This window comes from Bos indicus, chromosome 1 (assembly GCF_029378745.1).
Source record: "Bos indicus isolate NIAB-ARS_2022 breed Sahiwal x Tharparkar chromosome 1, NIAB-ARS_B.indTharparkar_mat_pri_1.0, whole genome shotgun sequence".
NCBI lineage: Eukaryota > Metazoa > Chordata > Mammalia > Artiodactyla > Bovidae > Bos > Bos indicus.
In genome coordinates, this window is record NC_091760.1 from 84,323,922 (window position 1) to 84,338,399 (window position 14,478).

Sequence of the window (14,478 nt, forward strand, 5' to 3'; positions counted from 1 at the left end):
GGATCTCATAGATATTACTCCTTTTGCTGTTGGGTGAGGTTTGATCTTTCCCAAGGAATACATTTCTTTGAGGTTGTAGAGAATAGAGCTGAAAAGTTTTTGAGGAAAGAAAAAGAAATAAGTACTGACATTAGCTGCCACCATGATGTTCTTCCAATATTCTCATTGAATGTTCTACCAAGATCCAACCTTAAGACAATCTTGGTTTTAAGAGTTCATGAATGTTGCTGAGGTAATTTGTTCTCTAAGAGATTTATCTTTTATTCTTATCTCTAATGTATCGAATTTAAATACATCAATTTTCATTAAGCATTTGATTAGGAATAAAGAAAGACTAACATTAATCAACAAAGGCAATGGCAACCCATTCCAGTACTCTTGCCTGGGAAATCCCATGGATGGAGGAGCCTGGTAGGCTGCAGTCTATGGGGTCATGAAAAGTCGGACATGACTGAGTGACTTCACTTTTACTTTTCACTTTCGTGCACTGGAGAAGGAAATGGCAACCCACTCCAGTATTCTTACCTGGATAATCCCAGGGACGGGAGCCTGGTGGGCTGCTGTCTATGGGGTCACACAGACTCAGACACAACTGACGTGACTTAGCAGTAGCAGCAACATTAATCAAAGGCTAGAAATTTCAAGAGAAGCCACCACAATTAGAAGCCCATTTATTGCAATGAAGAACCTGCTTACCACAAATAGTGAAAGCCTGTATTCAACAACAAAGACCCAAAACAACCAAAAATTAAAAAAAAATTTTTTTTAATGCTAGAAATGTTCTGAGCATAGGTATAACCCTGAAATTTTGCCATTCAGTTCAGTTCAGTTGCTCAGTCGTGTCCGACTCTTTGCGACCCCATGAATCGCAGCACATCAGGCCTCCCTGTCCATCACCCACTCCCGGAGTTCACTCAGACTCACGTCCATCGAGTCAGTGATGCTATCCAGCCATCTCATCCTCTGTCATCCCCTTCTCCTCCTGCCCCCAATCCCTCCCAGCATTAGAGTCTTTTCCAATGAGTCAACTCTTCGCATGAGGTGGCCAAAGTACTGGAGTTTCAGCTTTAGCGTCATTCCTTCCAAAGAAATTCCAGGGCTGATCTCCTTCAGAATGGACTGGTTGGATCTCCTTGCAGTCCAAGGGACTCTCAAGAGTCTTCTCCAACAACACAGTTCAAAAGCATCAATTCTTTGGCACTCAGCCTTCTTCACAGTCCAACTCTCACATCCATGCATGACCATAGGAAAAACCATAGCCTTGACTAGACGAACCTTTGTTGGCAAAGTAATGTCTCTGCTTTTGAATATGCTATCTACGTTGGTCATAACTTTCCTTCCAAGGAGTAAGCGTCTTTTAATTTCATGGCTGCAGTCACCATCTGTAGTGATTTTGGAGCCCCCAAAAATAAAGTCTGCCACTGTTTCCACTGTTTCCCCATCTATTTCCCATGAAGTGGTGGGACCGGATGCCATGATCTTCGTTTACTGAATGTTGAGCTTTAAGCCAAATTTTTCACTCTCCACTTTCACTTTCATCAAGAGGCTTTTGAGTTCCTCTTCACTTTCTGCCATAAGGGTGGTGTCATCTGCATATCTGAGGTTATTGATATTTCTCCTAGCAATCTTGATTCCAGTTTGTGTTTCTTCCAGTCCAGCATTTCTCATGATGTACTCTGCATATAAGTTAAATAAACAGGGTGACAATATACAGCCTTGACGTACTCCTTTTCCTATTTGGAACCAGTCTGTTGTTCCATGTCCAGTTCTAACTGTTGCTTCCTGACCTGCATACAAATTTCTCAAGAGGCAGATCAGGTGGTCTGGTATTCCCATCTCTTTCAGAATACAGACCAAATCCTGAATTATATTTAAATCTTTCTTAGAAGCATGGATTAATGAGATTAGATGTCCTCAGCACATATTACAGAGAAATAAGGTGGCAAGTCACTCTCCCTTTATATCTGTTCTGAAAAAAAAAAAAAAAAAAAAGGCAACAAAATCATCGCAGAGAGAATGTGTAGTTGGCATGAATTTTATTCTACAAAATACAATGCAAAAACCATCACATTTTTTCCCTTTCTCTAAATCTTTTTTAGTTTATCCCAAACTCCTCACCGGCTTCCCAAGTGGCTCAGTGGTAAACAATCTGCTTGCCAATGCAGATCCGGGTTCGATCCCTGGGTTGGGAAGATCCTCTGGAGAAGGAAATGGCAACCTACTCCAGTATTCTTGCCTGGGAAATCCAATAGACAGAGGAGCCTGGCAGGCTACCTTCCATAGGGTTGCAAAGAATCAGACACAGTTTAGTGGCTAAACAACAACAAACTCCTATTCTCTCCTACTGAATTTGAGAGAAATTCAATTTCCAATATTAGGATATCACTCCACATTTCACAGTTGGTGTCCTAGCTGGGAGCATCTTACACAATGCAGAACATTCTAGGGAATTCTTTGCTCTTCCCCCCACATTGGTCATTGTTTAGGTAGTCACTGAAAACTCCATAAATACAGGGTTCTCATTTTTAAATGAGGTAATGCGAAGAGCTGACTCATTGGAAAAGACCTTGATGCTGGGGAAGATTGAGGACCAGAGGAAAAGAAGGCAACAGAGGATGAGATGGTTGGATGGCATCACCAACTCAGTGGACATGAATTTGAGCAAGCTCCAGGAGATGGTGAAGGAGAGAGAAGCCTGGCATGCTGCAGTCCATGGGGTCGCAAAGAGTTGGACATTACTGAGCAACCAAACAACCACATTTAAAAAATTTCTTCCTGTATTGCTAATGCTTAGAACAGAGGCTAGAAAACAATATCTGTTAAGGTTGAAATGACCTAAGTCCTCCTGGTCTGTCCTGTGAGGCTGGTGGACTCCCTTTTCCCCACATCCCTAGTCTAGGTACCACTGTCTTGACTCTGGTAGCAGTGCCTGGCCAGCCTCCTGCAGGTGCAGTGTCATAACTTCCTGCAGTGAGCCTAGGATGGTGCACAACAGAAGGCAGCATGGGGACTGGCTCTGGATTTTTGGCAACTGCTGCTATGGCCCCGTGTCACAGAAGGCCCAAGGCCAACATGCATCAAGGTCTGGAATGGACGATGGGGTGGGCAGGGTAATTCCTATAGTCTTACACCAAAACTGTAATGCTTCAACTCAGTTCATAATTCTAGCATATAAAATTGCACAATGATTCATCTGGGAAAGGAATCCAGTGGCTGATTGATACACTTAAATATCCAAAGTTATTGCTTTCGAGTAACATTGAGGCATTTTTTTCTATGCTTATTTCTTAGAGGCAGTTTAGGGAAAATTGTAAACTGGTACCAGACAGCCCTAGATATGGTTAGATTCTGCTACTGACTGGCTGTATCATGTTGGGTAATTTACTTGTCTAAGCTTCACTTTCCTCACTTTGTGTAATGAATAGGGTCATCATAATTTTGAGGATTAAAGCATAATGTATGAAAAATGCTTAATATTGCAACTGCCAATTAAATGTTTGCTCTTTTTTCCTGATATATTTTAGTCCCTCAAAAGTGTTTATTTTTATATTACCAAACATGTTTTCAGTATGACAGTGTTTTTATAAGGGACCAAAACCATACAGTGATAGAGTATATAATAGCACAATTAAGTCAGAAGTAGAGATAACTGTCACTCTTTAATGTAGAACATAGAACTGAAAACTCACACTGGCCCAAGAGGATACCTCTGCTTTAGGAGAGGCACTTTGACTGGACAATCCTTTCATTTCTGAGCTTGTCAGCTTGTTGCCTCGAGGTTGCCCTTCCTTTGAGAGAGAAGCATGGATTAGCTGTGATAGAATTTGCCACACTACAAATCAAGAAAAATATCAGCAGCCATGGAGTTCTCTGAGTCAGCAGGTTTTTTTGGAATTAGCAGGCCTGCTTTTCATCTTAACTTCCCTCTTTACCTGACAGAGGCAGCAAAGGTCAGCAACGGGGCTGTTGTGGGTGCCTGGGTAGTTGTGGTTGTAAAACAGGAATCTCATCGGTTAGGTTTTTTCCATGGCAGCCCAGCCCTGGCCTCTGCTCTGAGTCACAGCACTTTTCCTGATTCAGACAAGCAGGGTGAAGATGTTCCAGCTGTGGACTTATCTATAGATTCCACTGAGATCTAGAGAGAGCCAGAGCCCCCATCAACCAAGGATGCTGTGAAAGAGAGGATGGAGCCTTTTTCTCAGTGAGGCCACAGGTGCCTGGCCTGCTGTGCTGTGTGAGTGTGCTTCTCTGGCTGGTTGAAGAGCAGGGCTCATTGCATGATGCCTCACCCAGATATGTGGCCAGATGGTTTGAGGCGTCTGGATGGTGATACCAACAGGGCCATCAGCAGGAATTGGATAGTGGACAGGGCTAGGGTATCTGGTGAATCTGACCATGGAAGACAACTTGCATGTTCCCCAGTGAACTTGGGATATTCTAAGTTCAGGCACTTAGCTAGGAATCAAGAAAATATAAACAGGTTAGTGTGATGAAGACACTAGCCTTTGAACTCAGACAATCTAGGTTCATATTCCAACACAATTAGTAGGTTGCTGTGAGCAGGGTTTCTCATCTGTTGTTTTAAGGATAGTGCTTAGCATAGTATTTGGCTACAAGAAAACGTAGACTATAGGATATGTTTGTTTTTAAACTATTGGGTTGACCAGATAGAAAAATCCAAATGAACTTTTTGGCCAACTCAATGCATAATAGGAGGTCTGGAGGTAAGTCTTAATCCTAAGATGGCTGCTACAGCTCCAGACATCAAGTCTGTATCCAAAGCAGGAAGAAGGAAAAGAAGCAATGCTGCCTTCTGTTCCTTTTGCTAAGAGAGCAATAACTTTCCTAGAGCTCTTGGTAGCCTTCTGCTTTTGTTTCATTCCAGAACTGTGTCATGTAGCCATTTACAATAAGAATTTTAATCCCTTTAAAAATAATAGCAGGAAGCTTCTGGTTCAAGAGTAGAAGGATGTGTACTCATCTCCTCCTGGGAGAGCACCAAAACTGCAATTAGCTATTGAACAACCATCAACAGGAGGACGGTGGAACAACAACAAAAAAGATGCCCCACATCTAAAGACAAAGAAGCTGCACCGAGATGGTAGGAGGGGTGCAATCACAATAAAATCAAACCCCATACCCACCAGGTGCTGCTGCTGCTGCTAAGTCGCTTCAGTCATGTCCGACTCTGTGCGACCCCAGAGACGGCAGCCCACCTGGCTTCCCGTCCCTGGGATTCTCCAGGCAAGAACACTGGAGTGGCTTGCCATTTCCTTCTCCAATGCATGAAAGTGAAAAGTGAAAGTGAAGTCGCTCAGTCGTGTCCAACTCCAGCGACCCCATGGACTGCAGCCTACCAGGCTCCTCTGTCCATGGGATTTTCCAGGCAAGAGTACTGGAGTGGGTTGCCACTGACTTCTCCGACCCACCAGGTGAGTGACCCACAATCAGGAGAACAATAATACCAGAGAAATTCTCCCACTTTTGTGAAAGTTCTGGGCCTCATTCATGTCAGGCTTCACAGTCTATAGATCCAGCAAAGGTACTGGGAATCCCCAAGGAATATGACTTTGAAGGCCAGTGGGATTTAATTATAGAACTTCCACAGGACTAGGGGGATCAGAGACTCCAGTCTTGGAGGGCACAAACAAAATCTTCACACCAAGACCCAGGGGAAAGGAGCAGTGATCATACAGGAGACTGAACCCAAACTACCTGCTAGTGTTGGAGGGTCTTCTGTGGACGTGTGGGTCGGCAGTGGCTCGTTGTGGGGATGGGCGTTGGCAGCAGCAGTCCTGAAAGGGGTCACTTGGCATAAGACCTCTTGGAGATCACCATTAAGCCCATAGACCCCAGAACTGGGTCACCTCAGGCAGAACAACTAATAGAGAGGGAGCACAATCCCAGCCATCAGCAGGTCATTGGATTAAAGTTTTACTGAGCATGGCCCTGCCCACCAGAGTAAGACCCAGTTTTTCTCACCATCAGTCCCTCCCATCAGGAAGCTTAGACAAGCCTCTTAGCCTCATCCACCAGAGGCAGACAGAAGAAGCAAGAAGAACCACAGTCTCACAGCATGCGTGAGCGCTAAGTTGCTTCAGTCATGTCCACCTCTGCAACCCTATGGATTGTAGACTGCCAGGCTCCTCTGTCCATGAAATTCTCCAGGCAAGAATACTGGAGTGGGTTGCCATGCTGTCCTCCAGGAGATCTTCCTGACCCAGGGCTCAAAACCATGTCTCCTGCATTCAAGGCAGTCTCTTGCATTGCAGGCAGATTCTTTACCACTGAGCCATCCAGGAAGCCTCAATAGCAGCTAGAACCTAAACCACATCATGGAAAATTAACCAAGATGAGAAAGCAGAGGGTTTTGTCCCAGATAAAGGGACAAAATAAAACCCCAGAAAAATAACCATGTGGAGTGGAGATAGGCAACCTTCCAGAAAAAGAATTCAGAATAATGATAGTGAAGATGATCCAGGATCTCAGGAAAACAATGGAGAAGATGCAAGAAATATTTACCAAAGACCTGGAAGCCCTAAAGAATAAACAAACCAATGAACAAAATACTATAAGGAATAGGTAGCAGAGTAACTTAGGCAGAAGAACAGATAAATGACCTGGAAGACAGAATGGTGGAAATCACCACCACAGAACAGAATATAGAAAAAAGAATGAATAAAAGTAAGACAGCCTAAGAGATCTCTGGGACAACATTAAATGCACCAACAGGAGGCCCAGAAGGAGTAGAGAGAGAGAAAGGACCCAAGAAAATATTTGAAGAAATAATAGGGAAAACTTTCCTAACATGGGAAAGGAAATAGTCAACCAAGTCCAGGAAGCACAGAGAGTCCCATGCAGGATAAACCCAATGAGGAACACACCAAGACATATAGTAATCAAAATGATGAAAATTAAAGACAAAGATAAAATATTAAAAGCAACAAGGGAAAAATGACAACATACAAGGAAACTCCTATAAGGTTATCAGCTGATTTCTCAACAGAAACTCTACAAGCCAGAAGGGAATGGCGTGATACATTTAAAGTGATGAAAGGGAAGAACCTACAACCAAGAATACTCTACCTAGCAAGACTTTCATTCAGATTTGAGGGAGAAATAAAAAACTTTCTAGACAAGCAAAAGTTAAGAGAATTCAGTACCACAAAATCAGCTTTACAACAAATGCTAAAGGAACTTCTCTAGGGAGGAAATACAGGAGAAGGAAAAAACATACACAAAATAAACTGCAAACAATTAAAAAAATGACAATAGGATCATATGTGTGTGCATTGGTGTGAGTTGTTTCAGTTGTGTCCAACTCTTTGTGACCCTATGAACTGAACCCTGCCAGGCTCCTCTGTCCATGGGGTTCTCCAGGCAAGAATACTGGAATGGGTTGCCATATCCTCCTCCAGGCGATCTTCCCAAACCAGGGATCGAACTCGGGTCTGTTATGTCTACCTGCATTGGCAAAGCAGGTTCTTTACCACTAGTGCCACCTGGGAAGCCCAGTAGGATCATGTGTGTGCTTAGTTGCTCAGTCATGTCTGACTCTTTGTGACCCCATGGACTGTGGTCCACCATGCTTCTCTATCAATGGGATTCTCCAGGCAAGAATACTGGAAGGGATTGCCATGCCCTCCTCCAGGGTATCTTCCCAACCCAGGGATAGAACCCAGGTCTCCTGCATTGCAGGTGAATTCTTTACCATCTGAGCCACTAGGGAAGCCCAGCAGGATCATATTCATCTATAATTACCTTAAATGTAAATGGATTAAATGCACCAACCAAAAGACATAGACTGGCTGGGCAGATGAGAACATGTGTGTGTATGCATTTCCACTTACCACATCACTCTAATTAACCCCTGAAATTGTATGTATTTATTTTATATTATTAGGTTAATCATGTTTCCATTATGGCCTGCGATTGTAATTATCTTTTATTTTTTGTCTGGTTATTGATTGTGAAAATTGATAAACATCTTTTACTATTGTGAAAAAAAATAATAGCAGGAGGAAACACTATTTGAAGGGCTTATACAAATAATGTGTTTCTTAGGTTAGGCCAATGTGAGTTAGAATAGATCCCCAGTCCCCTGATTCATGATTTATTTACTTATCAGTTTTTTGGGGGTGAGGGGAAGAGAAAGGGAGAATAGATACTGAGAGGCAAATAGCAGTAACCATCTCACTGTCTCTCCCACTGTTGCTCTTCACCATCTTCCTATGGGATTTCTCAATGTTCCAAATTCTCCTCTAAACCCAGACCCTGAAGGGAATGGTCTTATGTAGGCCAAGTATTGCTAGTATTTTCTGCAATAAAATTAGTCCTCTTAATGTACAGAAATGATACCAGAGGACTAAAGTTTATTTTATTAAGTCACCATCATACTTAGTTCCTAGGAGTCTGGTTTTATTTACCTTCCTTAAATGGGCTTCTTTGCTGCATTATTTCTTCCTTCTGCATTTCCACGCTTCCTCACAAGATGGCACTGACTGCCTTGTAGCGGATGGAGGCCCAGTTTTGTTTCCTTGGTGCTTCTGCCTCTAGGACTAACAGACTAAAGGTTAATAGCATGTGGTGTCCCCAGTTAACCCCCTGACTTTCTGGTGTTTGTTCTCAGTGTTAACCATGATATGAGAAAACTCTACCCATATTTCTCTATTTAGGCATGAATACCTTTAATTTTAGTTAATGAAAAGATTAAATCATGAAAAGGTATATCCTTATGAATATTTTACAGTGTTTTGGTTCCTTGAAATGTTTTAGCCATTTTCTTGGCAGATATTGTTTATGCAATTAGTATAGTGTTATAATGCATTCTAAATTTAGCCTTACTCAATGTGTAACTTCTCTTAATTCACATTTCTCGCAAACCCCTGTGATTGTGAAACTAGAAAGAAGAATATATTTTAGTTGAAAGCTAATGGCATCCTGATCTAGCTTGTTTTCAGTCAATGTAACAAGGTAGCTCAATCTCCTTGTCAAACACCTAATCTGCAGGGTTTTTTTTTTTTTTTTTTTTTTTAATTTAAGTGTACAGGATTAATCAAGAGGCATTTCCTGGAGATGACTGGTCGTTGAGACAAATATCACAGAGTGATTGGTCTCTGAGAGCCCAAGACTCACATTAACAATACACACAAGAGACTTGTGTAGAAAAACCACAATGCTGACTTACTCTTTCCATGATAGAAACACTCACGTTTGCTAGGTAGCACGTTCTCTCCCATGAAACAAATGTACATGGGATATCAGAGTATAATCGGAAGATACCAGGTGTGGATTGAGAGCAGCAGAGTGGGTTGGATGATCTTAATGGCAGCGCCATTAGATAGACTGGCGACATCACCTGGATTCTCCACAGAGCAGGCCAGGAGTCTCTCTCCTTAGGAGAGGTGCCTGCCTTTGCTTCTCTCAGTCTCCCTTTCCTATAATTTCTTCATTGATTCCACACCCTCAGTAATCATGCAGTCCTTGTTAAACCACACCATGCACTGATGACTCTTGTGTTAGATATACGAAATAGGTGCAGTCATTTGTAGTTGGCTTCAGTTGGGAGCTGCATTCCACTGGAAAGTAGCCTCCCTCCACGGGCACAGCATGGAAGGTGCTCCCAGCATTTCGGCTTATGTCCCTCTGCCTGGGGCACAAGTGCTCCAAGTTCCTTAGTCCTTAGTGCCTTAGCAGCTCAGTCAGTTTTTCACAGTCCTTTGTGGCCAAAAGCAATACCTGACAGGTTAAACAACTTAAATCTATATGTCCTGACAAGTTAGTAGCTGTTTTAGAAAAATAGATACACAGTTGAAAGAAAAAGTCAGATTTAACTTTCAGTTTTAGAGAACCACAGTGATCTCAAACCTTGGAATCAATCTGGATATCACCACTTGAATTTCCTATTTCACACTGATTTTCATATTACACTTGCTTTTAACACCAGCAGCCACCAAATCCTCAGTTCTCCAAAGATGTAATGCCATTCAAAAAAATACTGCACAATTTATTGTTGAAATTTCAAACTACCGCAAGCTAGTAGCAAGCATGGCATCTGACAGACGCCAACTTATGCTGTTTTCCCCCTAAATTTCAAATACTCATGGCACTTTTGTGAGTTCACTGTGCATCCCTGTTTGGGAACCATGGGGCTGGAACATAGTCTGGTGGGTACATCTAGCTGCAAAGAGATTGGGAAATAGAATCTATTTAATCTAGTGGCATCTGCTTTAATGAATAAAATATTTAAATACTTATTTATGCTTTTGTTCTCACAGGGATGTCTTATATCTGTTTATGAGTTATTCAAGAGCAGCTGCCTTGCAAGAATGTGCTTAACAATGGGTGCTTAGTCACTCAGTCCTGTCCAACTCTTTGTGACCTCATGGACTGTAGCCTACCAGGCTCCTCTGTCCATGGGGATTTTCCAGGCAAGAATACTGGAGTGGGTTGCCATTCCCTTCTTCAGTGGATCTTCCCAACCCAGGCATTGAACCCTGGTCTCCTGAATTGCTGGCAGATTTTTTTACCATCTGAGCCACCAGGGAAGCCTTGCCTTGCAAGAATATAACCATAATAAAGGTTACCATTTATGGAGCACTTATATATAATAAATAGTCTGCTAAAGTGCTTTTCATATATGTTCTCACTTAATCCTTACAATACCTTTTGAGGAAGGTATAGGTAATATTCCTATTACATAGATACATATTTGCATATAAAAGGAAACTTCTGTTTAAGTATCTTGCATAAAATCACATAGAAATTAAGTGGTAAAGCAGAACTTGAATAAAGTTGTCTGATTTTAAAGCCAACTTTCTCTTTCTTTCTCTTTTTTGATCACACTGCACAACATATAGGATCTTAGTTCCCTGAACAGGGATCAAACCTGTGCCCCCTGCAGTAGAAGCATGAAATCCTAACCATTGGACTGCCAGGGAAGTCTCTAGAGCCAACTCGTTTAACCACCATACACTTTTACATTTGATATTTGCTGAAGGAAAGTTATGGCCAACGTAGACAGCATATTAAAAAGGTCAACAAAGGTCCGTCTAGTCAAGGCTATGGTTTTTCCAGTAGTCATGTATGGATGTGAGAGTTGGACTATAAAGCTGAGCACCGAAGAATTGATGCTTTTGAACCGTGGTATTGGAGAAGACTCTTGAGAGTCCCTTGGACTGCAAGGAGATCCAACCAGTCCATCCTAAAGAAGATCAGTCCTGGGTGTTCATTGGAAGGACTGATGTTGAAGCTGAAACTCCAATACTTTGGCCACCTCGTGTGAAGAGTTGACTCATTTGAAAAGACCCTGATGCTGGGAAAGATTGAAGGTGGGAGGGGAAGGGGACAACAGAGGATGAGATGGTTGGATGGCATCAGCGACTCAATGGACATGAGTTTGGGTAAATTGTGGGAGCTGGTGATGGACAGGGAAGCCTGGTGTGTTGCGGTTCATGGAGTCGCAAAGAGTTGGACACAACTGAGCGACTGAACTGAACTGAACTCCATAAATGAAGAGCAATATTATGTATTTGTATTGGCATTATTTACTATTCCACCTATACTAAAATAAATCAGTGTTGTCTTTTGTATAGTAACTATCTTCAAAGGATTAAAAAAATTGAATTCTCACAACACCCCTGAACAAGCTTGAAGAAGAGAGGCTTGTTCGAAATAATTCAGTGTCAACTTTCCCGCCTCCTGCTCTAAAATAATACGACAAAAAAGGGGGAGACCGATGCACATCTCAAGTTGATATTAGCCTGAGTCCTTTACCTGCAGAGGTGTGACGTGAAAACATTTTGTTAACATCTTGGCTACCCATTTTTGTTGCAGGAGGCCGAGGGAAAGATGGTGCCCCCATCATCACTTTTCCAGAGTTTGTGGGGTTCAAGCACATCCCAGATGAAGACTTCCTGAATGTCATGACCTACCTAACTAGTGTCCCCAGGTGAGCTGAACACAGTACACTGCTGCCTTCCTTGTCACTGTGTTTATCCTGAATTTCCCATGTGGTAGTACTGGGTTGGGATGGGATCTTCCATGAGCCCAGCTCACACTGCTGTGTTATGTCCAATTTCACTTATCCATCAGTCAAAACAAAGGATGTGGAAAGAGACTAGAAAACAAAGTTACATGAGCATCAGTTTTATTATGGTGTGCACATATGAAGTACTTAATAAACATTGGTAAGTGAATGAAAAATTGATTGACTAGCTAATGTTGATTTTGTTCCTTCAGGTTCATTGCTGTAGATTAAGGTGATCCTGGTTTCCTGGGGCCTGTTGTCTAAGACACCTGGCTGCTGCTCAGGAGGCTCAAGCCAAGTTAGGAGTCACTTCATTTATTTCCCCTAAATAAGGAATTTAAGGGTAGATGTTATAACTATCATTGTCAGATGGAGAAAGTAAGTCACAGAGCAAGGAAACTGAAAGTCCAGAAATTAAAACTATGCCTATAGCTGAGATCGAAACAGAGATATTTTGGGGCATCTGCTACTTCAACACTCTTGGGCCCAGGTCTCACATATTTATGCCACTAAGTCAATAAATAGCCAGGTCTTCTAGGGATGGAATGTGGGACAGAGTTCATATTTGTGACAAATATTTCACAGACAGAGGTGGAGCTGACTGTGGAGTCCAAACTCCCTGGGGCGCAGACTTAGCCCATAAAGGCCTGACCCTCCATGGGTGTGTGTCGCTTATGGTACTGTCTGTTACTTAAATGCTTTGTGGTTAGGAGTTTACACAACATCCAGGGGTGTGCTGTTTTGCTTGCTTTCCATCTGCCTCATATGATTTAGAGGTAAACTCTGTGATTGAAAGTCCACCTGGAGCCTGATCCCACCTGCAGAGATGAGGAAGTTAATTAGTTTGCTTTAACCAAACCCACTCTAAGATATTTTTTGTTTCGTTTTTTTTACCCTTCTTTCTTCTTCAGAGAAAGCTATGGATTTATTTTTAGTGCATTTCTTCAAAGGTCAGTGCTTAAATTATATTTTACCTTATTCTTTATCTCTGATGCAAGAGTATTGTAGACATTATATAGACAGGAGAGGATTTGGACTTTGTTGGTTTGAGAGAAGGATGCTGTACATCTCTGGGCTTTGCTTACATGGTTCTCTCTGCAGGAACACTTATGCCACCCTTCTGGGCCTGGCTGACTCTTGCAAAATCATCAGCCCTCAGTCTGAGCTCATTTCTTCAAGGAAACTTGCCTTGACCCCAATTCTGCTCTCACAGACTCTTTATTTCCACAGACTCTATTTCCACAGTACCCCTTGCATAACACATGGTATATGGAAATTATTTCTGCTTCTCCTATTAGACTGTGAACTACTCAAGAATAGGGGCCAATGCTTCTTTTCTTTTTTTTCCTTCTAGCCCAGCACATGGTAGGTTCTCAAGAAGTAATGTTGGTGAAATTTCCTGTTCTGATCTGGTTCATTTCAATCAAAGGGTGTTTGTTATATGGGGAGAAGCAGAACACTGAGAGAGAGAGGGGAACCCCACTTCTCACTCCTGCCTTTTCCTCCCAAAGTTATAGGGAGTTGAACTTGGTCTCCCTCTTTGGCTCAGTTGCCTTCCAGAACATTGACCTATCAGTTTAGCAACTTCTGTGAGGAGCAGCATGCGAGAGGGTGAGCAGGGAGGTGGGTAACAGATAGAAGTGCCTCTTCCCCATTATCATTATATTGCTTTAAACTTACAATCTAATTGTACCGACTCAGTGGATGGAGTCATATGCTAAATTAAATGGGTCATTTTCATATTGTATTTGCAGCCTTTCCTGAGCCGCCACTCTGAGGACCAGACATTGAGTGCCACATGACCCAGTGTGGAGGGAAAGCATTAAGGGGTAGAAACCCTATCTCACAGGCAAAAAAAAGAAAAGAAAAGAAAAGAAAAATCAAGAGGCTACTGTTTAGGCCTAATTTACCTTTTCTGCTCTGTGCTCTTGTATAATTTCTTGTAAACTTGGTATTTTCCTTTCCTAGAATGCAGTTTGTCTCTTGAGAAAGAGTAGCTGACCAGTTATTCCCCTTTTCTTCTTCCTGGCATTTGGTCATACTAGCTACCGCCCCACCCCATGTTCCTTTCGACATAAAACAGAGACAATGAGTAAGGAGGCCTGAAAGGAGAATTTGACCTGAACTTTGTTTCCCAGTTGCCATTTCAGGTTCCAAAGAATGAAACCACTCTTGTTCCTTTTTATGATTCCTGTTATCACAGTTTGCATCTTCCTAAATGTTACAACGGTTACCAGACACCAGAACTTTTCCCAGGTTGCACAATGGTTTATAGGCAGGTGGCCTGACATACAACAAGGAGTGTATGCACAATTGATGCACTAGAAGAGGAGAAAGACAGGATGCTCAGGGCAGGAAAAGGAGAGCTCTGTGCCTGAAATTCATAAGGATCTCTCATTGTGGTCAGGTTGGGTGAGTGCTGAAAGGCTTCCCACAGCTCATTTTTTATC

General features: G+C 42.3%; 2 protein-coding genes across 5 annotated transcripts in view; one reads left to right on the top strand and one right to left on the bottom strand.

The window, feature by feature from the left end:
- The window catches only part of MCF2L2 (MCF.2 cell line derived transforming sequence-like 2), a 267,660-nt gene that overhangs the window by 59,475 nt on the left and 193,707 nt on the right, over positions 1–14,478 (top strand). For 3 of the 4 annotated variants that reach the window (XR_011567109.1, XM_070791175.1, XM_070791183.1), the window contains exon 3: positions 11,836–11,950. Coding sequence is in view for 2 of the 4 variants with exons in the window: in XM_070791175.1 (XP_070647276.1) it covers positions 11,836–11,950 (115 nt within the window). In the remaining 2 variants the exon portion in view is untranslated. Of the gene's footprint in view, positions 1–11,834; positions 11,951–14,478 lie in introns of those variants that run through there. The other variant, XM_070791188.1, reaches the window with a different exon arrangement.
- The window catches only part of B3GNT5 (UDP-GlcNAc:betaGal beta-1,3-N-acetylglucosaminyltransferase 5), a 114,890-nt gene continuing 101,216 nt past the window's right edge, over positions 805–14,478 (bottom strand). Inside the window, exons 4-5 of the transcript XR_011567130.1 lie at positions 8,427–8,558; positions 805–1,969 (exon numbers count right to left, since the gene is read on the bottom strand). The gene's annotated coding sequence lies outside the window, so the exon portion shown is untranslated. The remainder of the gene's footprint in view (positions 1,970–8,426; positions 8,559–14,478) is intronic.